The sequence below is a fragment of the Triturus cristatus genome, chromosome 3_2 (genome assembly GCF_964204655.1).
Source record: "Triturus cristatus chromosome 3_2, aTriCri1.1, whole genome shotgun sequence".
NCBI lineage: Eukaryota > Metazoa > Chordata > Amphibia > Caudata > Salamandridae > Triturus > Triturus cristatus.
The window spans coordinates 492,834,137-492,859,341 of NC_140584.1; the positions used below are offsets into that span (position 1 = coordinate 492,834,137).

General features: G+C 44.4%; 2 protein-coding genes across 4 annotated transcripts in view; one reads left to right on the plus strand and one right to left on the minus strand.

Annotated features, from left to right (window-relative positions):
* Positions 1-25,205, plus strand: part of ZNF143 (zinc finger protein 143) — a 274,804-nt gene that overhangs the window by 221,930 nt on the left and 27,669 nt on the right. The window contains exons 11-12 of the mRNA XM_085648159.1: positions 1,814-1,993; positions 5,507-5,734. Of these exons, the coding sequence (XP_085504285.1) occupies positions 1,814-1,993; positions 5,507-5,734 (408 nt within the window). The remainder of the gene's footprint in view (positions 1-1,813; positions 1,994-5,506; positions 5,735-25,205) is intronic.
* Positions 1-25,205, minus strand: part of LOC146857603 (uncharacterized) — a 426,280-nt gene that overhangs the window by 190,443 nt on the left and 210,632 nt on the right. The window lies entirely within an intron of this gene.

A 25,205-nucleotide genomic window follows, 5' to 3' on the forward strand; every position in this document is an offset into this window, starting at 1 on the left:
GGTGCTGGGGGGTGAGGGGGAGCGGCTCCGGATCAGTCGAATAGCCAGGTCTTGAGGTCCTTCCTGAACGTGTGCAGGGTCGGGGAGCTTCTGATGTTCGCAGGGAGCTCGTTCCAGGTCTTGGCTGCAATGTAGAAGAAGGCTCTCCTTCCGGTTCTGTGTCTGCAAATGCGGGTGACCTCTGCCAGGGTGAGGTTGGAGGAGCGGAGGTTCTTCTTGGGTACGTGGAATGATACTCTGTCGTTGAGGTATTTGGGTCCGATGTTCTAGACCTTCAGTTACCTTCTATTAAAGTTCATTACGCTGCCATCACTACTTATAGGAAGAGCCCTTCTCAGATATGCTTTTTGACTATATCAGTGCCTAAACCTTTTCTTGAGGGCATGTGGAGAGTTTTTGCCCTGGAAAGTGAGGTTAACATTATCTTTTCCCAGTTGATGGGTCTCCTTTATGAGCTCTTGCAGAAGGCAGACATGAAACACTTCTCCTGGACAGTGGTTTAGAACCATTGCTCAAAAGGGCGAGTGAGTTTCAAGCTTGTTTGAAGGAACTGTATTGGTTATTCTGGAACAAAATGTCCTTAAGAACTTAACTTTATTTTCTGTCTAAAGTAATTTAGGACTTACATATTAATCAGACAGCCTTGCTCCCTATGTTGTTTTCCAGAGCATTCTACTCCAGAGCTGGAAGAGCTTTTCATGCTCTGATTATTAAAAGAACTTTGAAACATTACTACTTGGACAACACCAACTCCATTCAACAGCCCAGTTATTCTTAAATTATAGTGCAGTATACACTAGTTTGGCCTCATCAAAGTAAACAATAGTTAGAGGGACTCTTTCTTTTGTAATTGCTTCCTACCAAAAGGTGAATAGCGATCAGCAATCTCAAGGGCAGTGCATATTTTTGTTAAGCATTACTTTCTAATTTCAGAACAGATACTCTGGTAGGTCAGGCATCATTGTATAGTTCATTTGCTCTGTATAATTCTGCCCTATTTGCCATCATCCATGAAACCCTCCTCTGAGCTTGAGTGGGATTTAACTTGCTACTCGATTGTACCACTAATGGATAGATGAGCTAATTCCATTACAGAAAAGGAGATGTTATTTACCTGGAATTCTAGTTCTCTGTCATGGGTATTTTCCCTGAAACTGGTTCAAAGGGCTTTAACAAACAGGCTATGAAGGCAGTGGTGATTTCCTGTACTTCCTTGAAAACATACTGCCTCATTGACCCTGCACTGCATGAAGGGAAGACTGGCTGACTGTGGAGTGTTTTAAAGATATGGTGTCTAATTCGCAGTGTGTGCCCAGCCTGTTAGAGATTACATTTTCTCTTGATTTTGGCATTTTAAAAAGAGTATATTTCAGTAACGTTTGTAGTCAAACGTTTTAAAACCAAAAAAAGAACAAGAAGAAAATGTTGCCTCTGATAGGCAAGCTTTCGTTGTGAAAAACTTTCTTGCAAATGGTGTTCCAGGGATCCCTCTCACATACGGAGATATCCTACTGTTCATGGATTTAGTGAGAATACCCAGAACAGAGAACTAGGACTAGAGGTAAGTAACTTTTCCTTCTAAATATTCGATGAAAAATTTAGTTTGAAAGTTTTAGCTTGAAAACCAATTATCACCTGTTTTTAGTATGCTTATAAATTAATAAAATACAGTTGAACTTTAGAAAGTGGTACGAGCAAATATTGTTATATAGTTATATTTGGGCACAGATTTGTATGTATGCAGCTGTTTTATTATTTACGCTTATAAGTTGTAATAAATTATAATTTTAACATGTAACCTTGTTTCCTGAAGGTGAACGGCCTTTTAAATGTCCTTTTGAAGGCTGTGGTAGGTCATTCACAACATCCAACATTCGGAAAGTGCACATCAGGACACATACTGGGGAAAGGCCATATTACTGTACAGAGCCTGGATGTGGAAGAGCATTTGCTAGTGCTACAAATTATAAGAACCACGTGCGAATACATACAGGTAAACAAAATCTACTTTCTTGAAAACATTTTTTATTTTTGTAGGCTCTACTAATGAATACAGTACCGGTTTTGTATAGTTTATTCAAGTATGTTATATTTTATTTCTTCATTGTCATTGGAGAATCAGACAACACTCCCACTAACGATTGAGGCCCCACTGTTTGTAATGTACACATAAACAAAACATGGACTGTTAACAATCAATGCCAGTAAACAATTTTAATCCAGAGGGTAATCCGGGCAACAATTAAACTCCACCACCCAGAATACACTATACCCAACAGTCTGCTCAGAGATGGTCACAGTGGTCATTTACCGGTCGCATCATCCCCACCAAGCTATAACTTGTATGGATCAATCTACTCATAAAGAAGGCCGAGTTAATTGCATCAAGGATTCTTAACTATGAGTATGCCATGTATATGTCCTAAACTAATTCTTAAGCAATTTAGTGTCCACATTGTAAACACATAGAAGTCCAACTACTGGAGATTGACGATAACATTACTGTTGGCCTAGACAGCAAACCGAAAGCTCACAAGTAGAACTAGAGGATGGACTGTTCTTCATTGCAGTAGATTGGGCATTGCATCCTAGTTCTTTTGGACTTGCTGGCCCTGCCAAGTTATCTGACATTACTCTTTGATCTAAATAGGCCCTTATGAAATCTCCTGTGCAATTTTATGTGTGGACAATCAAATAGAGATCATTAATAATAACTTGGCAGAGGAGACCAAGAGGGAAACTTGAGGAAAGCCACCAACACTAACATGGTAACATGGAAGTATTTCAAGACAGCTAGTCATGGAGGGGAACAACCTCATTGAGACTCCAGAGTCCTCTGTGCCCCACCACATGGGGCCCCACCTTAAATAAGAAGAGGCCACCCTCCGCATGTAAGAGAGTCGGTGGATCCTTATTGAGTTGAAGTTAAACTAGCAGTTGCAGTTCCATGTTCCGTTTAGACATACAGTGTACATCAAACATACAAATTCACCATAAGCCAATACACACAAAGAATGCCTGCATCACAGGGCCTAGTCCAATTGGTTAGCTGTTAATATGGCACTTTCTATATGGCTATTAGTGTAAAATACCTGTTAGGTGAAATAGTGTCCACTACTGCTGCATAAGTGGGCTGAATGACTAGATTTCAGCTATTGTGCATCTCACTAGCAATCACGGTGGACCGAAAAGTCAGGCTCATAGTGTCATCCATGTACATTGTCTGCCTTTTAACTATTCGAGATAATTGCCTCTGCTCTTGTGCTTTCAGTTTTAATAACCCTCTAAATATTAAGGCATATGCATCCCTAGGAAGGGATAATAATAATGGCAGACCTGCTCTAACATGTGTATTCCTTGAAAATAAAATTTACTGTTGTCCACACACAGGACAAGCAGAGCAACAAAAAGGGATTGTGGTAATGGAAATGAGCTAAATTGCATTCATAGACTACAGCAGTAAAAATCACATGTTTGCGCCCTAAGCTGAATTGAATTTGAAGAGAATGATCCTCTCTGTGCTTCTGGTTCCAATATTAACATTTGTATAAAGGTTTACAATCATCTTGAACCTCTAACATTCACTGGTGCAAACATAAATGGTCAAGCCAAGAATTACCGGCTTTTTACTCTGTTAGAACCACGTAAATAAATATCAGCGGTTGCCAGCAAGGTGCACAAGCTCGTGATAGCACACTGTCAAGGGAACAATTGTATGGGATTAAGTATCAAAACTGAAAGCTTAGTTAGTTAAGGGAGAGGGGAAACTGAGGTGGCTAGTCAAATATATTTTACCCTTGTTTCTAATAAAATAATTATTTTTCTGTTTAGCCTTTTTAAGGCAAATTTCGAAGAATGCCTGAAAACTGCCTTTATTGAGTCCCATAAGGTTTTGTCAAATACATCCCCATATCATTCTCATTTGTATAGTTTGTAACGCATCTGATCACATCCCTAACTGTTGGGTCACACAGTGGGCTTTCTTTAAGACTTCATCTCCGATTCCAAGTCAGGTATTTGAGGCAGTGGGTGTGGTCTAAACTAGCATACAACCCAGTGTTTAATTTGTGCTGGCGGTTTCTGTTGCTCGGCACTGGCAGTTATTTATCAACACCTGCACTTATGACAGTCTGCCACATGGTGGCACTGTTTGTCAAATTTAGCTGAGCACAACTGTTGTTTATTAATTCAATATACATTTAAAATGACTAATTTGTGCTCCCCAACCAATTCTTATAGCTTTGAGGGCCTTGAAGAATCTGAATTGTCATACTTGTAGAAGTGTGAAAATTAGTAGTTGCGTTGGTAGTGTCATTGGCAGTGCTGGTAGGGGCAATGGTTGGTGCAAGCAGCAGTGGCCTTCTGCCAAGGCCTGTGGCACTTATTAAGCACTGATACAACCTATCTACAGAGGAGAAGATGAAGGCTCCTTTGTAATGATTTTGATCTTGCCGCATGTCCACTAAACCCACCGATGATAGCAGGCGTCTGTTTTCCTCCGCTATTGATCTTGTGTGACCCGTCCTCTGCATGGCCAGTCCTTAACGATAGCTATTACAGCATTAAAGTAATCCCCAATTATTATTGCTCCTTTGACTATCATTTAGAAGTCTGTGATAGTGGATTTCAGAAATCTCTCCTGAAATAAGAGCATGTATACAGGATATTATGTATGTTTCAGTGTCGGAGGTTGCTCACCTGAAAATTCAACCACAGTTTTTACCAGATCATTTAATGTAGCCCTCAAAGCGGTCAAATCTCCTTTCACTGCTTTGAAGCATGTCTTAAGGTCAGCTTTCAAAAAACCCATCTCTCTAAAAAATCTGTTAAAGAATTGTTGCATAGATTCTCTGGTAGCAATTTCTTTCCAATCATAGTGGTTGCTTATATGGTGTGGTGGCCTTGAAGTTGGGCTGTAACAGACTCATTGTAATCATCACTTGTAACAATATTCTTCATATTCGAGTTTATATTCTGTCAGAATATTTATAGGTATCCATAAATCGATTACACCTCTCCCACATCAGGTTCAATGTAGAGTTTTTTTCCTATTCTCAACACATTTTGTGACTGGTGTCGCATCAGCAGGGAAAAATATATGAACAGCAAAACACTGGAACACAATATATAAAACACAATAGTCATTGTTGGGAGTTCGTATTTGAACTACTATGATTAAAACATCTTTTTTTACCTCTATTCGTGATTACCTGCCTATTTTAAAATCATTCATAAAAACAGCGTTCACAGTGCTGTGCATCTCATAGATCACTGTTAGCCAATATGGCTGTTGCGCTTTCTGTTAATATCGAATGCGTTGAGGTGCCATGGCTTCCTGACGACTGATAATATTTGATGACTAAAAAATACAAATCAAATTCTTTAACTGATTGTTTCTCCCTCCTTCTCCAAAGAGAAAATGTAAAACGTGATTATTTGTTTGGTGGCCAGGTTCAATTGATCATGTATTATGTTCTAAATTTATTTTATGTATTTTTCCATTTAGGGGAGAAACCATATGTGTGTACAGTACCTGGATGTGATAAACGGTTTACTGAATATTCCAGTTTGTACAAACATCATGTTGTGCACACGCATTCCAAGCCTTACAACTGCAATCACTGTGGCAAAACGTACAAACAAATTTCCACACTAGCCATGCACAAGAGGACAGCGCACAATGATACAGAGCCCATCGAAGAAGACCCGGAAGCATTCTTTGATCATCAGGGAGGTTAGTAACATTTTGTAGAGGACTCCACTTTACCAAATAAAATAATGTTTCTTCCTATGATGACTCAAGTCATCAAAAGAATCTCTGTACATGTATTTTACATTAGTACCCCAAATAGAACTTTTTATGCACAAACATAGATTTTATTCATGGTTATGTTTAAAGTATTGTATCGCCCAATAACTCGAACATGGAAGCGTTTTGTGTATATCACTATTTTGTATGGAAATAGAACACTTATGTATTCTTTTTTTTCTTAAAATTCGTGTCAGATATTACAGTTACAGCTACTGTAAACCTAATACTTGTTCAAGGACATCCATAATCCCTTAAAAGCAAGCTGAGGTGGCGCATTCAAACTGGCACACTGACTTGTCCCTCAGTAATGGGAATACCCTATCAGCAAAAGTGCTGTTTTCTAACCAAATGTTAAAATTTCCTTCTAGTGAAAATGTGTGTTTTAGGCTTTAATCATAAATTGTTTCATTTGATTGCTTTCATTGACTCACTTCCATCTACTGGTTACTGCTGTGAGTAGCAGACTATTTAGATTGATGCTTTTAATTAAAAAGCACTATTAGTAATTGAGGTTTTGCCCCTATTGTAAGACTATTTTCCTGAGGTATCCTTTTCAGAGATTTTTGTTGTCTGTAGTTTCTGCTATCTTGTATTGTCTAATTTGGTTTCACTCATGGCTGTCACCTATCTTGTCCTGTGATGGTGCCCTTTTGTCGTGCTATGATGGGTTTAGACGGCCTCAAAATTTTAACGATGTTTCTCTGCCAATCCCAGTGCAGATAGTGACACTTAAAGCAAGGGGACAGTTTAGCTGGGGCCATCTGCAGTCGACTAGACTGCCAAGTTGTCTTGCTAGATAGAGGTAAGTAACTTGTTCATCTCACTTGTTCGGCTTGGGAACCCTCACTTAATTTGCTGTCTTTACCAGTGTAACTTGTTGGCAACCAGCCATGCTTCCCCAAGGTGGGGTAGGCAGCGCAACAGTAAGTCTGGCGTGTATACCTCCCGGCGGGATGAGCTTTGAAGGTAGTTAAGCCAGAAAAATCATGCTACTCTAAGAGGAGCTGACACAGCACAGGGCCAGTTGCCCAGCAGGCTTTCCAGAACAGCCATGTCACCCAGAAAATTATCCAAATATCCAACCTCTAGAATGGATCTTGGTGTGGTCCAAGTCAGGACCCATTGGAGCTGCACTGCTAGATAGTAGGACTCAAATCGAGTGCCCCTAGATTCCTGCATCTATTGTGAGAAATAAGTTATCAAGAGCCACTCTGTGCCTGCTCACATTCCACACCAACTCTGTTAGACAGCTATTGAGATTCTAGAAATTGGGTATATGTGGTGGTAGATTAGAGAATAGGTACAGAAGTCTTGGTACAACCACCATCTTAGACCACACAAGGCGCCCTAGTTGCAAAAAATGATGTTTCTTCCAGTACACTGATGTAGACCTAATGGATGTCAGTGCTCTGTCAAAGTTCCCACTCTTGACATTGGGTAGGTACCTGCACACATTCACTCCAAGATATTTGAACATGTGTGGTTTGCTGGGCAAACTAGTGGTGCCCCTTTCGCAAAGTGCTTTAGAGGAAGCATCCGTCAAGGGGAATATATTGGGCTTGGTCCGGCAGACTACTAGGCCAGACACTGCGCTGAGAGTCTCGAGAGTCCCTACCGTCAGCCCCAGTCCTATGATAACATCAGCTAAGTCTATCAATACATCATCTGCGTACATTAAGATGGAATGTTTCTAGCCTGCACCATCTAGGCCATGACTTTCTCCTGTGTACACTTGCAGCTCCTTCATGAGGGTGAAGAGGAGTGGGGAAAGGAGCAGCTTTGCCTGGTACCGCTGTGGATACCCCAGGAATCCAAGAACTCCATCCCTGTCTTGATCCAGTGTGTAGGGTCAGTGTATATGACCCTAATCAAAGATAGTACAACTGCCCCGAACTCATATGCTGCGTAACTGCAAATAAATATGTCCAGGACAGGCTATCAGTTTTTCCATGTATATGTGCTGTGCCACCCCCTGTTCCTGTCCACTGATATCCAACCCAGAACATGAAATATCCTGTGGATATCGGTGAATGTACTTTTGTCTAGAACAAATCTTTTTGATCCAGATGAACCAGGTGCTTGAGTGTATGTTGGACCCGGTCTGCGATACCTTTCCCCAAAATCTTGCAGTCTGAGTTCAAGCTAGACAGTAGGTGGCATAAAGTGCAATCAAGCGGATCGCAACCAGACTTCGGCAGCATAACAATGGGTGCTTTCAACATTAGCTGCAACCTGCCTTGATCCGTGGATATTTCTTAAAACTTCAAGAGGCGCTTTGTCAATTCAGTTTGAGAAAATTCAAGCCGTAGGTCGCACTGCATGGAGTCTTGACTTTTGTAAGTTGCCTAATTGCAATGACAGTTTCGGGTCCCATAATCGCCCCCTCTATTTGAGAGTTTGAAGAAGCGGTATATGCAGGTGGAGTCAATTGGGTCTGCCAGTGAAGGCAGCTGTCTGTAATATGCGATGAACAATGCATTTGTACCTGCTTGCCTTTGCACGTGATGTCCATCACTTACATGTTGCTGTTATGGCCATTATGCGTGTCTTTGTTTGAATCAGTCTAGCTAATGGACAGATTTAACCACCTTCATGTGTCTGGGGATATATATATATATATATATATATATATATACATATACATACATCCTTCCTTCCTTCCTTCCTTCCTTCCTTCCTTCCTTCCTTCCTTCCTTCCTTCCTTCCTTCCTTCCTTCCTTCCTTCCTTCCTTCCTTCCTTCCTTCCTTCCTTCCTCCCTCCCTCCCTCCCTCCCTCCCTCCCTCCCTCCCTCCCTCGTAGGTAGTTATAGTTAGGACCCCTTTTCCATAGGAAAACCTCAACATTCTATTTTGAATAACTTTGCCGCCGGTCGACGAATCCTCGCAAATTTTTCAAAATAGGTGGGGCGCTACGCTCCGCTCCTACCCTGAAAGTCTCGGGGGGATTCGTCAAGCGGGGGCTGAGAAAAAAGGGGGGTCCCAAAACGCGTTTTCCCCATGCATTTTTCCATAGGACCTTTAGACAGGGCTAGATTCTGAGAAAATAGCCTTTAAATCAATATATATATATCTAAGCGCGCTCCGTGCGCGCACCTCGCCGTGCGCTAGCGCAATTCTGATTGGTTGTTAGATCTTAGTAAACATTCGAATCGGTGGAAATCAGGAAGCGGCGGCCGCCATTTTGTCTATCGCATAAAGAGGGGGTGATAAACAAAGGGGGAGAACTTGAAAAGGGGGCAGAGTGGGTAGAAATAGACCCAGTAGGCATTGTAAGGGGGTCAAAGTAGGACCTTGTAGGGCAAAAAAAAAGATTAATATTTTGTTAAAAAATATCGCCGAGTGCGCGCACCCAGCGCGCACCCGGAAAAAAAATTAATAAAACAAATTAAAAAAAAAACGCATTTGAGTGTTTAGATATAAGGTGGCTCTAAAAAGAGCCCTTGTGTTTATTGTTTGTTTTTTGGTACCTACAAGTAAGTACATGGCCCATCTAGCGTAACGTGGGCACGCGGTGCGCGTAGCGCACCGCGTGCCCACCGTGCGTGCACGCCACTAACTGCGTAAAGTGGGCGCGCGGTGCGCGAAGCGCACCGTGCGCGCACGGAACGAACTGCGTTAAGTGGGCGCGCACGCCACGAATGGCGTAAAGTAACTTAGCATTTAAAAAAACGTACAAATTCACTGAAAAAACCATAGGTTTCACACACGTTATAGTTAGGAATTAGCATTTAAAAAACCTTGCAAATTCACTGAAAAAACCATAGGTTTCACACATGTTATAGTTAGCGGAAATTTTACTGATAAAAAACCAATGAAATTCCCCCGTTATAGTTAGTGCAGGCAACTATAACTCACGCGACCGCAATCTTCTGCTGATGACATATGTGTCTTTATGAAAAAAAAATATTTGTAATATATGTATAGCTAAAAATGTATGGAAGAAGACATGGGCAAATAAGTGTCTAAATACAGTATTAGCATCAGCAGAGGATTGCGGTCGCGTGAGTTATAGTTGCCTGCACTAACTATAACGGGGGAATTTCATTGGTTTTTTATCAGTAAAATTTCCGCTAACTATAACATGTGTGAAACCTATGGTTTTTTCAGTGAATATATATATATATATATATATATATATATATATATATATATATATATATATATATATATCCACACCAAACTCCTTCGCTGTCGGCAAGAAGCTCAGCACACACGGGGATTTCAGAAACAGCGCTTTAATTAGAACACTCGGCATGACGCGTTTCGTTCTGGCGAACTTCCTCAGATGCCGTAGTATAGTGAACTGTTTGCCGCCCTCAGTTTAAAAACACAGTGATCCCTTGCGATTGGTGGGATACACTACGGGCACTGCTGCAGGGAAAATGTGGTCCGGACCCAACTGTGTGTTTCCGTGTGTAGCAGGCATCAGGCGTAGGTACTGGCCCAAGTGGACGGTGTCTGCTACTTTTCCCCGCTTGCCAAAGATCTTCTGGGGCGTGATGTTTATACAGGCTACAGTTTCTCTGGCCCCTCACCTCACCGCTAGAGTCCCGGAACAGGATCGAAAGGCACCACCTAAGTAAGCGATCACCTCCTGCGAAGTCGCAGTCCATTAGTTTATGGCAACATTCACTGTTCCAGGTAAGCGGGGATCCAGCGCGTTCAAAAAGTTTTTGATACACCAAGCTGCCACAAAATCCGCTGGGTCACTTGTAAGGTTGGCGCTCACTGGGTGCTAGTGGCTGCACCCAAAACATCCACACCAAACTCCTTCGCTGTCGGCAAGAAGCTGAGCACACACGGGGATTTCAGAAACAGCGCTTTAATTAGAACACTCGGCATGACGCGTTTCGTTCTGGCGAACTTCCTCAGATGCCGTAGTATAGTGAACTGTTTGCCGCCCTCAGTTTAAAAACACAGTGATCCCTTGCGATTGGTGGGATACACTACGGGCACTGCTGCAGGGAAAATGTGGTCCGGACCCAACTGTGTGTTTCCGTGTGTAGCAGGCATCAGGCGTAGGTACTGGCCCAAGTGGACGGTGTCTGCTACTTTTCCCCGCTTGCCAAAGATCTTCTGGGGCGTGATGTTTATACAGGCTACAGTTTCTCTGGCCCCTCACCTCACCGCTAGAGTCCCGGAACAGGATCGAAAGGCACCACCTAAGTAAGCGATCACCTCCTGCGAAGTCGCAGTCCATTGGTTTATGGCAACATTCACTGTTCCAGGTAAGCGGGGATCCAGCGCGTTCAAAAAGTTTTTGATACACCAAGTTGCCACAAAATCCGCTGGGTCACTTGTAAGGTTGGCTCTCACTGGGTGCTAGTGGCTGCACCCAAAACATCCACACCAAACTCCTTCGCTGTCGGCAAGAAGCTGAGCACACACGGGGATTTCAGAAACAGCGCTTTAATTAGAACACTCGGCATGACGCGTTTCGTTCTGGCGAACTTCCTCAGATGCCGTAGTATAGTGAACTGTTTGCCGCCCTCAGTTTAAAAACACAGTGATCCCTTGCGATTGGTGGGATACACTACGGGCACTGCTGCAGGGAAAATGTGGTCCGGACCCAACTGTGTGTTTCCGTGTGTAGCAGGCATCAGGCGTAGGTACTGGCCCAAGTGGACGGTGTCTGCTACTTTTCCCCGCTTGCCAAAGATCTTCTGGGGCGTGATGTTTATACAGGCTACAGTTTCTCTGGCCCCTCACCTCACCGCTAGAGTCCCGGAACAGGATCGAAAGGCACCACCTATATATATATCCATTCAGTCAAGGGGTCGGAAAAAGACCCTGCATTAGCATCAAGTAGTGTTTAATCTCTTCTGCGATTGTGCCTTTCAACGGCGGTACTTGCAACGTCACATGGGGATTTTGACTATCATTGGACCCCACCACAGGGCCTGTAGCAGTGGGCTGTGATCCGAGAATGTCCTTGCTATATATTCCTCTGCTTGTATGTGTCCTCTGAAGTGAGGTGTGACAAAGAACATATTGATATACGTGAGTAAGTCGTAAATGGAAGGTTAGTGCTAGGATTCTATGTCCGCTAGGTGGGTCGTTCTTCTAGCATCTGACAAATTCAAATTGTTGTGCGCACAACTGCCTAGTTCATTTGCAGTTTTCTGTGCCTTTGCTCCGGATACAGGAGGTGGAATGAGTCTAATGGAGGTTCCCATGGAATAATGAAGTCCCCTCCTATTAGGAACAGCTCGCAGAGAGTCTTGGCGGTAATCATAGCAAGTGTGTGCAAGTGCATGGCTTGAAATGATTTGAGGGGATAGAGGCCAAAGATTTGCACTTTGCTACCATTCAGCAAACCTGAGATGTACATGAGCCTCCCATTCATGATGATTTTGTATGTTTCTAATAGGAAGGTGACTTCTGGACACACCCATATCAAGACAACCTCCACCCACCTGGCATAAACTGAGAACGTATTTTAAAACAATTGACCCTTCCGGCGGTGGTAAAGCCTCTGGTTTTTGACCTGCCTGTTGGAATAATGAAGTCCCCTCCTATTAGGAACAGCTCGCAGAGAGTCTTGGCGGTAATCATAGCAAGTGTGTGCAAGTGCATGGCTTGAAATGATTTGAGGGGATAGAGGCCAAAGATTTGCACTTTGCTACCATTCAGCAAACCTGAGATGTACATGAGCCTCCCATTCATGATGATTTTGTATGTTTCTAATAGGAAGGTGACGTCTGGGCACACCCATATCAAGACAACCTCCACCCACCTGGCATAAACTGAGAACGTATTTTAAAACAATTGACCCTTCCGGCGGTGGTAAAGCCTCTGGTTTTTGACCTGCCTGTGGGGTGTCTCTTGCAGATTTGCAAAGTGCATGTTTGTCTCCTTAGATAAATTAGTGCACTGTCGTTTAGCTACTTGACCAAGCCCTCTTATGTTCCACATGAAAAGGGTATACGTGTTGCGCAAAGTCATGAGTAGAGTAGGTGCCCAGAAAATACATCTTGCTGTCTGTCCATCCCCCCACGCAGTGCCTAACCAGTCCACTGTATGCCCCCGCCGGCTGCAGGGCAACAATAAAGGTGCAGTCCACTGTGGATGCTCTAGCAGCCTGCTGTAATGAAATACCATAAATATCCCGGAGTGGAAATACCAGAACTATGGTACCAGCCCGGGGCTGGGATGTAAACTTTCATTTGTACAAGCATGTGTAAGCCTTAAAAACACAGGCTATAAGTTTTGAAAAAATAAAAGGCGTGGGGGAAGAAATGGAAAATAAAGAGCGGTGAGCCTATCTGAGTGCAATGAAGGCTTACCGGCCACCACCAAGTGCCAGCATGCCAGGGCTCCAACCGGGGGATAGTGATGCACATGTAATTGGGATGGCTCAGTGGCACCAAAAGGGAAGCTTTTGTTGCGGCTGCCATGCCAAGTGATCCGGCAAGGCGTCCCTTCTGGATGGTCTGGGTTCAAAAAATTGTGGTGTTGTGGAGAATGTTCCTCATCAGTTACTTCTTGCAAGTAGCAGGAAGTATGCAGCACCAGTTAGAAGAGGGGAGACTCGAATCGCGCCCACCAGCCTGCAGACAACTCCACTTTTGTATTTTAAATTAGATCGTATGTTGTTTGCAGGATTACTTTGGGTCGTTTGTCATCTTTGGAGCTGTAGGACAAGCAGATGTTTCTGTCATCGCTGTTGGAGGAGTCTGTGGCAAAGCATGTTGACTCTATGCGTATGGCCACCTCTGCCCTCAGCGCATACGGGCTCGCTGCTTCACCTGGCTCATGATCATGGCCATGCTTTACCTGGCTCATGATCCACTGTAGGAAAGTGCGCCTTTTTGACATGGTCACCCCCACTTTTTGCCTGGTATTGGATGCATTTTTGACTGGAAGTCCACGGCGTTTCTGCTAACCTGGTCCCCAGTGCCAGATCTCTTTACCTACAACTGTGCTATTGTACCCCAATTGGCAGCTCCTTTAGCACCCCATTTAAGTCCCTAGTAAATGGTACCTCTGGTACCTAGGGCAATAGATAGTAAAGAGGGCCCTAAGGACTGCAGCATGAATTGTGCCACCCTAAGGGACACCTCACCTAACACAGACAGACTGTCACTGCATGCTGCGTGTCTTGGTGCAGACAAAAGTGAAAACACGACCTGGCACACAACCCTGTGTGCCATGCCTGTAGAGATTGCATGTCATATAGGTAAGTAACCCCTACAGTAGGCCTTCTAGCCCTAAGGCAGGGTCCACTATATTACATGTGTGGACAAATCTGCATGAGCAGATAAGCCCCTGTGCTGGCTGGTTCAATTACTGCCAGTACAAGTGATCAGGGAATCCATTTTAAGTCCATGTGCTGGGCACTGGTCAAAAACGAGTTCCACAGCTACATGATGGGCTTTACTGAAACCAAAGATGTTTGGTATTAAACATCTTGCATTGATGTACCCACACTGGTTCCGGTGATGGGTATATTAATACATGCACTCAGAGAGCACCTTAGAGGTGCCCCCTGAAAACCTACCATCTACTAGTGTGCTAGCTGACTGGTCGTAGCCAGCCTGCCACTACAGACAGGTTTCTGACTCCCAGGGGAAGAGGGCCTTTGCTCTCAGGAGTTCAGGAACAAACCCTGCTCGGGCAAATGTTGTTTAAACCCCCTCCCACAGGATGACCTACAAATTAGCATTTCAAGACAGGAAGCTTCAAAAATCCCACTGCCTTTGGTATATGAATCTGGCTTTCCTCACAGGAGAGGACGCCGACCTCCCCGGCCGCCTGTCCAGGGCCCATTTGGAGCCTGGACAGGCGGGAAGATTAGTAGTCAGAGAGGCGTGTTCACCTTCAGGCTAGGCTAAGGTGGGCTACCTGAAGTGAATGCGAAAATCAGAAGTCTGCCATCTTTGTGATGGCAAACTTAGGTATACTGGGACAGGGTTATGCCCACTTCCTACAGGAAGTGGTCATAAAGGGGGCATAGTGACCCCAAGAGTAAGTAGCCCATTGGCTACTACTCTACACTTCCCTAACTCCCCTAAATCTAGTATTTTGGAGAGCCCCTGGGACCAGAAAAGCAGATCCTGCCGACCAAAAAGAAGGAGGTCTGAAGAGCTGTGAAAAACAAGAAGTGAGGAAGAAGTAACTGACTTGGCACCAACCCTGCTGGCTTGCTCGCCTATTCCCGACAATTGCGCCAAAGTTGACTTGCCCTGCAAGCTGCTGTGCCTCAAAAGCATGGTAGGACCGCCAGCACTTCCACAAAGGCTCAGGAACTCCAGTGGAGCAGCAGAGCTGTGCCGTTCCCAACACTGCCTGCAGCCTCTGTGTGCAAGCCCCTCTACCGCGAGTATCTCCAAGGATGAAAACCCGACGCCTCAAGACATCTCTGCAAACGTCGCCCCTGGCCCGAGTGGAAGTGGACCGAAGGTGTCCCCAATCATTGTGAGGCTTGAGCCCCACCTGTTGGTTCAAGTCAACTGGTCTCCCAGGCCAAACTTGCAGCCTCTTTCCAACTGGACCGATACCCATTGAATAACATTGGGCACCTGATGCTGAATTGCAGGACTTACTTGGCCGCTGAGTGCCGCTGGAGGTGACCTGCTGCCGCTGCATTGGACCTTGCCCTGTACACATCTCAAGTCATGAGGACTGGTCTTGTAAGTCGCTGTAAAGAACTTGTATGCAGTATTTGTTTTTCTCCATAGAATTATATTGCCGTCTACGAAAATTGCATTAGGTGTCGACTTTTGGAAACTCTAAATAATTTTCTCTAAAAACATACTTACCTGATTGTATTTATTCTGGTACCAAATATTCTATAAAGATACATGTTATTTTTACAAATTGGTGTAGAGCTCCTTATTGAGTCGCGTGTACCATTTATTGATTATGTGTGCATTTTCAGATGTCTAACACTCCTCTCTGATAAGCCTAAGGCTGCCCGACCACAGTACCCCCTAAAAGAGCACCTTGGGATCGCTAGAGCAATCCCCTATCCACTCATAAGGGAATACCTGGAATCTTTGCACCGTATACCTCTTTTTGGTGTACTATATAAAGTACCAGCTTCCTACATCCATGCACACTGACTTCTCACCACCTCTTTCTACTGTGAGGCCGGCGACAGTTCGGGCTCCAGCTCTATGGCCCTTCTGCCTCCTTGGAGGTGCAGTGCTGCTCTGACCAGGCCCAGGCCCCCTACGGGTCAGTGAAGAACAAGCATTAAAATGCAACATGTCTCGGCTTTGTAAAAGTTAAAGCAATTCTGTTTGTAATTAGGTGGCTTTTTAGCTTTGGTTTATTAGTGTCTTTCAAACTTTCATATACATAACATGCATATGTATGCATATATGTATATGTATGCATGCATTTATATTTGTATTTATATAGATATGCAGATGTATATATGTTTATGTATGTATATGTATATGTATATGTATATATATATATATATATTCACTGAAAAAACCATAGGTTTCACACACGTTATAGTTAGGAAATAGCATTTAAAAAACCTTGCTAATTCACTGAAAAAACCATAGGTTTCACACATGTTATAGTTAGCTGGACATTTTACTGATAAAAAACCAATGAAATTCCCCCGTTATAGTTACTGTAGGCAACTATAACTCACGCGACCGCAATCCTCTGCTGATGCTAATACTGTATTTAGACACTTATTTGCCCATATCTTCTTCCATTAAATTTTAGCTATACATATATTACAAATATTTTTTTTTCATAAAGACACATATGTCATCAGCAGAGGATTACGGTCGCGTGAGTTATAGTTGCCTACAGTAACTATAACGGGGGAATTTCATTGGTTTTTTATCAGTAAAATGTCCAGCTAACTATAACATGTGTGAAACCTATGGTTTTTTCAGTGAATTAGCAAGGTTTTTTAAATGCTATTTCCTAACTATAACGTGTGTGAAACCTATGGTTTTTTCAGTGAATTTGTACGGTTTTTTAAATGCTAAGTTACTTTACGCCATTTGTGGCGTGCGCGCCCACTTAACGCAGTTCGTTCCGCGCACGGTTTTTATCAACTTTAATAAGCCCTGTACATTTGGTGGCCTTCGGCCACCAAAAGCACAGGGGGTGAGGTCAATGTGGATAGTGTTTTTTTTATTTCGATTTTATAATTTCATGTTGCCAAAATTACGTTTTTTTTCTCTATTAATAAGCCCTGCACATTTGGTGGCCTGCGGCCACCAAAAGCACAGGGGGTGGGGTAAGTGTGGATAGTGTTTTTTTTATTTTTATTTTTTTACCGTAAGCGTACGGTAAGCTTACGGTAAGCTTACGGTAAGCGTACGGTAAGCGTACGGTAAGCGTACCCCGCGAAATTGCCGAAAAAAAAATAAAACCGTTTTTGCTCTTGGGGGATGTTTGGGGACTCCCTCAACATGACTATGTGGGAGGGAGTTGTCAAAACAGCCCCGTAACATGTTTTTGGCCATCATGTTTGATAAACAACACTCAGTGCGAGAGACAAAATGGCGGACGCCGCTTCCTGGTTTCGGCCGATTCGAATGTTTACTAAGATCTAAGAGCCAATCAGAATCGCGCACGCCACCGTAAGCTTACGGTAAGCGTACGGTAAGCGTACGGTAAGCGTACCGTAAGCGGGCTCAGATATATATATTGATTTAAAGGCTATTTTCTCAGAATCTACTGAACAGATTTACACCAAACCTACAAAAGGCACTTCCTTGACCTAGGGACTACCTCTCTGCCAAATTTCTAGTAATTCTGTTCAGCCGTTCGGGCTGTAGCTCGTTCTAAAGGTCCTATGGAAAAATGCATGGGAAAAACGCGTTTTGGGACCCCCCTTTTATCTCAGCCCCCGCTTGACGAATCCCCCCGAGACTTTCAGGGTAGGAGCGGAGCGTAGCGCCCCACCTATTTTGAGAAATTCGCGAGGATTCGTCGACCGGCGCCAAAGTTATTCAAAATAGAATGTTGAGGTTTTCCTATGGAAACGTGGTCCTAACTATAACTACCTACTGGCGACCGCCAGTAGGTAATATATATATGTGCATATGTGTGCGGTAGAGAGAGGTGTAGAGGTAGAGAGAGGCAGAGAGAGAGGTAGAGAGAGAGGTGTAGAGAGTAGAGAGTAGGGAGTGAGTAGTAGAGAGTGAGTAGTAGTAGAGAGTGAGTAGTAGAGAGTGAGTAGTACAGAGTATAGCGTAGTAAAGAGTGAGAGAGTAGTAGAGAGTGATTAGTAGAGAGTAGTAGAAAGTGAGTAGTAGAGAGTGAGTAGAGAGTAGAAGAGAGTAGTAGTGAGTAGTAGTGAGTAGTAGAGAGTGAGTAGTAGAGAGTTGGAGAGAGTAGTAGAGAGTGAGCAGTAGAGAGTAGTAGAAAGTGAGTAGTAGAGAGTGAGTAGAGAGTAGAATAGAGTAGTAGTGAGTAGTAGAGAGTGTGTAGTAGAGAGTGAATAGTAGAGAGTGAGTAGTAGAGAGTAGGAGAGATGAGTAGTATAGAGTAATAGAAAGCGAGTAGTAGACAGTGAGTAGTAGAGAGGGATTAGTAGAGAGTAGTAGAGAGTGAATAGTAGAGTGAGTAGTAGAGAGTAGTGGAAAGTGAGTAGTAGAGAGTAGTACAGTGTGAATAGAGAGTAGAAGAGAGTAGTAGAGAGTGAATAGTAGAGAGTGAGTAGTAGAGAGTAGTAGAAAGTGAGTAGTAGAGAGTGAGTAGTAGAGAGTAGTAGAGAGTGAGTAGTAGAGAGTAGTACAGAGTGAGTAGAAGAGAGTAGTAGTGAGTAGTAGAGAGTGAGTAGTAGAGAGTAGTACAGAGTGAGTAGAGAGTAGAAGAGAGTAGTAGTGAGTAGTAGAAGAGTTCTTTCTTGAAGCATAATTTAGCACAAAACCATTCATGGTGGCCCATGGACACACTAACACACAACCATTCATGGTGGATCAACAAAACGAACAGCAGCCTTAACCTAGAAAAAAGGGGGCTATGATATTTCCCACGAAATAGATACATTAATTTGTAAACAAAGACACAGCCGGCTCTGCTTTTCATCCGCCTCCTGGTGGTGCTGAAAAGCGTTCCATTGACCTGGATCAAAACAACGGATCATTTAAGTGCCTAGAGGTGATCCTGTCTGTGGTGCGTTTTGGCTAATTATATGTATCCAAACACAGTATATTAATACGTAATCCTAAACATGCCTTTTTGGAAACGGAGCAGGAACATGAACTGACATCTGTCCTCCCTCCAACAGTCTCCAGAGTTCACCTTAAAATGATACCTCAGCCGTGGGAAACCGACGCTTCTGCTCGGGGAACAGCAACAAACACAATGTGAGCCTAATGGCTCCACCAGCAGGAGGCGCTGGCTCAGCGCCTTGTGATCCCGTCTGGGCACTTTCTGAGTGCCTGGGGCCCGCGCTGCCGGCAGGGGTGGGCTCTGTCAGCTCCTGCAGGAGCCTCCGAGATGCCCAGGCAATTCTCATTAATAGTTTACCCCTCGCTGGTTGGTAAATTAGGGGCAGCAGCGGCACGCTGGGATTCGCATCCAGTGCCACCTGGCACCCGCCCACCGCACGGGCCTTTTAACCTTCAAATGCACTTTTTAATTGTGACCGGCTTATGGGCGGGGCGAAGGATGGGCCACGCTTTCATAGCGTTTAGCAACAGGCTTGCTTGTATTAGGACATGCAAGGGGTCACCAACAGGCTTAGAGGATGCCCACACAATGGGACGGGGGGAGGAGGGGGGCGGGGCTAAGGGGCTTTACCAGACAACAGGCCAAGCTGTTAATGACAGAGATAAATGTCGCTACTCCCAAGATCACACGGTGCGCGCATAGAGGGCAGGAATAACTTCACCCTGCCTACCACGGGAGAAAATATCACCTCCCTTCTCCAAAACAGGGTATAAACGCTTCGACGCCCCATTCGGGTACTACACGCTACAACCCATACAAGGGCAACTTTGGAGCTGGGGTTGGTTCAGCTCCATGTGATTCTGGGCAAAACACCTCATCTCCCTGTGCCTACCAAAAACAAGTCTGTAAGCGCTCGCCAGGCAGCCGTGACGTGGACTTCTCTTTTTCTGCCGTCCCACTTTGACAGCCTCGCCTGCTTTCGTTCTTTAGTAAAAGATAAGAAACCTTTTACGACGCAAGGAAGGCAGACAAGCCCTTCCAAATGGGACGGCTCACAGGCCAAAGGAAAACGTCATTAGCAGCTCTTTTCCAATGGCTGGCCACCGTTTAGCATAAACGGTGACGCCAGCCAATGTAAAAGAGGGTCGGGGCTTAATGCCCTTTACACAAAATACCTAAAAACAGTAAATCTCGCCAGCGAGACTGCGCATGTGCGCAGGCTACACTAGCCGAGACCTAAAAAGGACTTGTTCTCAGCCATATTTTGAGATTGGTGAGGAAAATCAGGACATATTTGAGGCCGATAGCTCTGACCTTGTGCTTTACTCCTGCAAAGGAGGCTCCGTTGGTAAAATCAGGATTTTACGACAGTCAATCAAGAGGTCCATCCTGGCCACCTGTAGAATAGATTTATAGTATTTGCTGTGTAGTAATTTTGCTACTATAGGTCTGGGAGGCGCACTAGGAGACGGTGGACACAGTGGGTCCTGGTACACCCACTTGATGGAAAAGAAGGGAGACTGACTCTCCGCATACTCTGCCGTGCCAGCAAATGCGTTGGTGAGCTCTTGCATACAATGCTGAAGATCTGATGAGCAACTGCAATTAATTTTCCATCTGAGAGATCCATTGCTTGAACTTATTTTGGTCTTCACACAAGACGCCGAGGTCGATTTCTAATTTTGGCTCTGAGGTACCCCTTGGTTACCCTGCTTGCTGTAACTGCTTGCTTCGTCTCCGTGTTCACGTTCTTTTGCTGGCATGTCCTGGTTGTCCAGGCTGCTTGGGCTGGCTTGGTCTATTTCAGGAGCACTGTGGTGATGTGATGGGGCACATATGGAGACACTGGGTTTTCCCATTGTTACGTTTGTGGTCTGATCACATTTGATTGGCAGCCTGCAGCAAAGATCCCCAGGCTGACAGTGGGTGACCGTTAAGACCAGCGCAAACATGCAAATCGCCCATGGATTGGCCAGTTTTCCACATGCTCTGGGTGACGACTAGTGTGGACAGAGGCAGCACAGGCAGCCAACCAGAGGTGCCTTGATGATCCCAGGTGTAGTGTGTGGGCAAGAATAAAGGAGAGCACATTGCCCTGCAGAGATGCTGGACCTCGTATTGTAGTGTAGTCTGCCTGCAGGTCATTGATGTGCTCCTTGTCATTATGGCAGCAGGCATGCCATGTGGTGACGTTGTTTCTCCCAGCAGGGCTGTTTATTCAGTCAACATTGCTGGTGACTCTTGTCAACGGTCTGTCCACGCGAGCTGGCCTCAGGGCTCAAATGTCTCCCCTGGTCTCACCCACCATCACTTCTTTAAGGGCCCGCTCACTCTATGGTACTGGTAATGCTATCAAGCCCGTCTAGCCCACCTATTCATGGCTTGCCACCTCTAGCAGGGAACTCACAGACTCCCAGCACCAAGTCACAGACCAGGGACAGTGCACAGGGAATGTCCCAAGTAGCCCAAGAAGAGGTGCAACCTCTGTAGCTATACTCCTTGGGAGGGGTCCTAACACAGAAAGTGAGCGTGCCAAAATGTTGGGTGCTACACACCCAGCATGCCAGGTGCACCACCACTTGTGGCGTACGCCCGGTCTGCCGCGTTACCTACAGGGTCGTTCATCCCATGCCTTCATTGCGTTCTTTCCCTGCAGTCCACCCGCAAGTGCCACTCCACGGCCTGTGGGCCCGGGACCGCACTTTCAAGATGTCAGAGGCCAACCCGGGATGGGTGTCACCACCAAGTCATCATGTCCCAGAGGGGGGCTCTTACGGCAGCAAGTTGACTCACTGTGGTCAGAGGCGCAACACTCCTAGCAGGCCTGGGGTTTTGGCAGCATGCATGTTTCAGTGGCATGTAAGAGTAGAAGAAGGGGATTATTGTGGACAAACGTATTTTATAAGTAGACTGTTAGATGTTTCTTGCTTGGTGTTTGTGGGTCTGTTGTGAGAAAGCAAGCACCTAAGAGTCTTAATCTGCTTCAAAGTGATGTGTGGAACAGAAGCCAAACCAAGACGGCATGGATTGAATGAAGAGGAAAGGTTGTAGGGCAGAGGGAGGCGCCAGTGTATTTATGGTTATTACTTGTAGAGTGCTCTTGCCACTTAATGACCTTTACAAAGAGTGGTTTGGGGACCAGGAGTGGTGTGGAAGAGGCAAGATGGGGAGGCAGATATAAAGAAGAGGAAAGTTTGAACGAGGGAACATATTGTGCCATGTTTGATGCTTGTATTGCACATGCATAACCATTAGCCTGGTTCACAATGCTGAAGAGGCACAGTACAGGGAATTCATGCATATCTGTGAATATTAGAACAAGAAAATAGGAAAAAGGTTTAAAGGAAATTGAAGACGGAATCCTGATATCATTCCATGTTAAGTGCTTGTATAGCTCTTGTGCTGTACAAAAGCGACTTTAAATTACTGAGTGGAAAGAGAAGAGGAGTGGGCATGCAAGGGGAGGCAGATGACAGAAGACGGCTTCAAATACTTTATAGAAGAGTGAAGGAGAGGATTTGGGCGCAAAGGAAGGACCCATGATAGGCGAGTGTGAAGATGGAAAAGAGATCCATGGATGTCAGAGAAAAAGGAGTCAATTGATGGGGATGAACGGAGAAAAATAGATTATTATTTAAGAAAGAGGTGGCAAGAATGCTATTTGATGCATGGTGAGTGTTGCCTGCCCTTCAGCCCTCCTAGTACCCCCGAAACCCTTTCCAAAGTGCCTCTACAAACTGTTCCCCTGTTATCTTTCGGAAGATGCTCTGTGCCCTGTGTGGGGGATGCACTTGTCTATCCTCACTGCCTTTGTTTCCCAATGCTCGGCGAGGACTACCCGCAGAGAATCCCTGTAAAGATGGGGCTGACAAATCTAAAAAGGTTTGCGGGGGATTTTCAACTGACTGATACTTAATCTGTTGCAGCAACATCATCAGGCTCCCTTCTTGTATCTTACATTTGAAAGAAAACTCATGACCCTGAAAAGAGTGATACAGAAACCCATTCTACCTCCACAACTTTGTTTGCCTCCCAAAATAAGTAAATGCATAGATGATTTCTTATGACGGGGCAATACTTTTCCATTCCTTTTGCAAATAATACCTTAGTTATGATTGATTCTTTTGTAATAAACAAAGTCTTCAACTCCCAGAATGCACTATGTTGTTTAATTGATATCCTGCATTAGAAACATAACGTAAGATTGAGTTGAAGTCTTCTTGGCCAGCATGCCAGTGTTGCAACAATAATGTCTGAATAACAGACATTCAGAAATTGCTTTTCATTTTTACCCCAAAGGATGAAAGACCGTCCCTCTTATCTTTGGGTTCTGGAGGCACAGCTAAATAATAATTCCATCCCCCTTTTACATAAACCTTTTGGATACCCCCTTTTTAAAGAGTTAGGGTGTAATGCCTTTTCTGTGAGCTAACACTTTCAGGGTGGCTGACGGTAATTTATTTCCGTTATGTATTTGTCTTGTCCACTTACAATTCAACTAGTTATGTAATCCCGAATTTAAAGTTTTGCTGTGTGAATCTTCTGGGTTCACACGCTGTGCATTTTCCTCCATTTAGATGTGTTCAGAATTGTCTCTTTGAATTCCTTCGTTCTTTCTGTTTTTTGTTGTTGTAGACAATGCCGAGTTGTTGACCATTTGATGCTATGATCTCCTCAGATGATGCCAGCTAGAGAAATGCAAGCAAGCACCCAGTTCTCAAATCCTGAAAGAAACATGGTTTGTCGACCTGGTGGAGGTGGCACAGGACAGTGTTATGAGAGAGAGCTCATCAGGACTTATTTACAATACAAAGTGGTTGGGAATTACACCCAGAACCAGCCATCCCCAATTTAGCCGCATGGCTGCTGAAGACTTAGAACTTGGTCACCTTTGGTAACCTATAAGGACCATAGTGGTCAGCAGAGAGTCCTGAAGGCCTACCACAAGGAAGTGCTACGGCCTCATTGTGGAACAGGTACATACAGTGGTGTAAGAGGAGACAGACTCAATACACTACTTTTATCGGATACTTCACTTATCTGTTAGATTAGGGACTCCCCTATGCCTCACTTAAGATACATCTGTCAGTGGCATGCACACGGGGAGTTATAGGAAGTTATATTTTTTCAGCACACCGGTCATTAAGATAATCCTGGGAACTAGCAAAGTGATTATGCCGCCAAGCTCACCAGTGTGGAACCTAGACCTGGGGCTGGCTCAGTTCCTGAAGCCACCATTTAGCCCATGCATAATGGAGGACTCAAGTATGTAACACTTAAGACGGCTTTCTGAATTGCCATCACGCCTTTATTGAGAGTTAGTGAACTATAGGCACACACAACGCTAAAAGAAGTTGGTAATGAGAACTAACCCACATTTTCTCCCAATGCTGACTTCACGTTTCATGTCAATCAGGCCTTACATTTACCTGTGCTTTTCCAACAACCAGAATTGCAAGCAGAATGGGCTCTTCATGCACTGAATGTCGGAAGAACATCCATGTACACAAGAACACAACCAATGAGAAAAGGAAATCAGGTTTTCACCTGTTTTGCCCTGGCAAACAAGGGTTCACCAGCCACCAAGGAAGCTATAGCGAGATGGATAGCCCAAACAATCCAGTCATGTCACAAGGCAGCAGCAGTGCCACTGGAAGAAAAATCAAGGGCACACTCTTCAAGAAAAAATGGAGCAACACTCTTTGATTGCTAACATGTCCATAAACGACATTTACACGGCGGTCTTCTGTGCACACCTTCATGAAGCATTACTGCTTGGCCATCCAAGCTAGCAAAGAAACGCTGGTGGGACAAAAAGTACTGAAACACCTGTTCGCAAACTCTTACGCATTTCAACCAAGCCACCTAAGTGAGGAGAATACAGCTACACAATCAATGCACAGCATATAAATCCAGAAAATATTTTTGTTGCAAACCAAAATGGTTACTTACCGTAGGAGTACTTTTGCAGCTTGAAACATTTTCTGGATTTACATGCAACCTTCATGCTTTCCCAAAATGAAGTGAATTGCAACAGAGGTAGGAGTGCGTATAGGAGAATGGGAAAGCATATCGGGTCACCAGGGGAAAAAATAATCTGAAGATGGTGACCACGCTTATGGGCTTCCAGGGTGTAGATCTAACATTGTGTAAGGCAGGACATAGCACCAAATGTTGCAATAAACTAAAGCGCAAGGGAGAGAAGGGACTATAAGAGACAATTCTAGAACCAACCACTAGATGGGAGTACAGTGCACAGAATGTGAATTCATAAACTTGTTCAAGCTCCAAAACT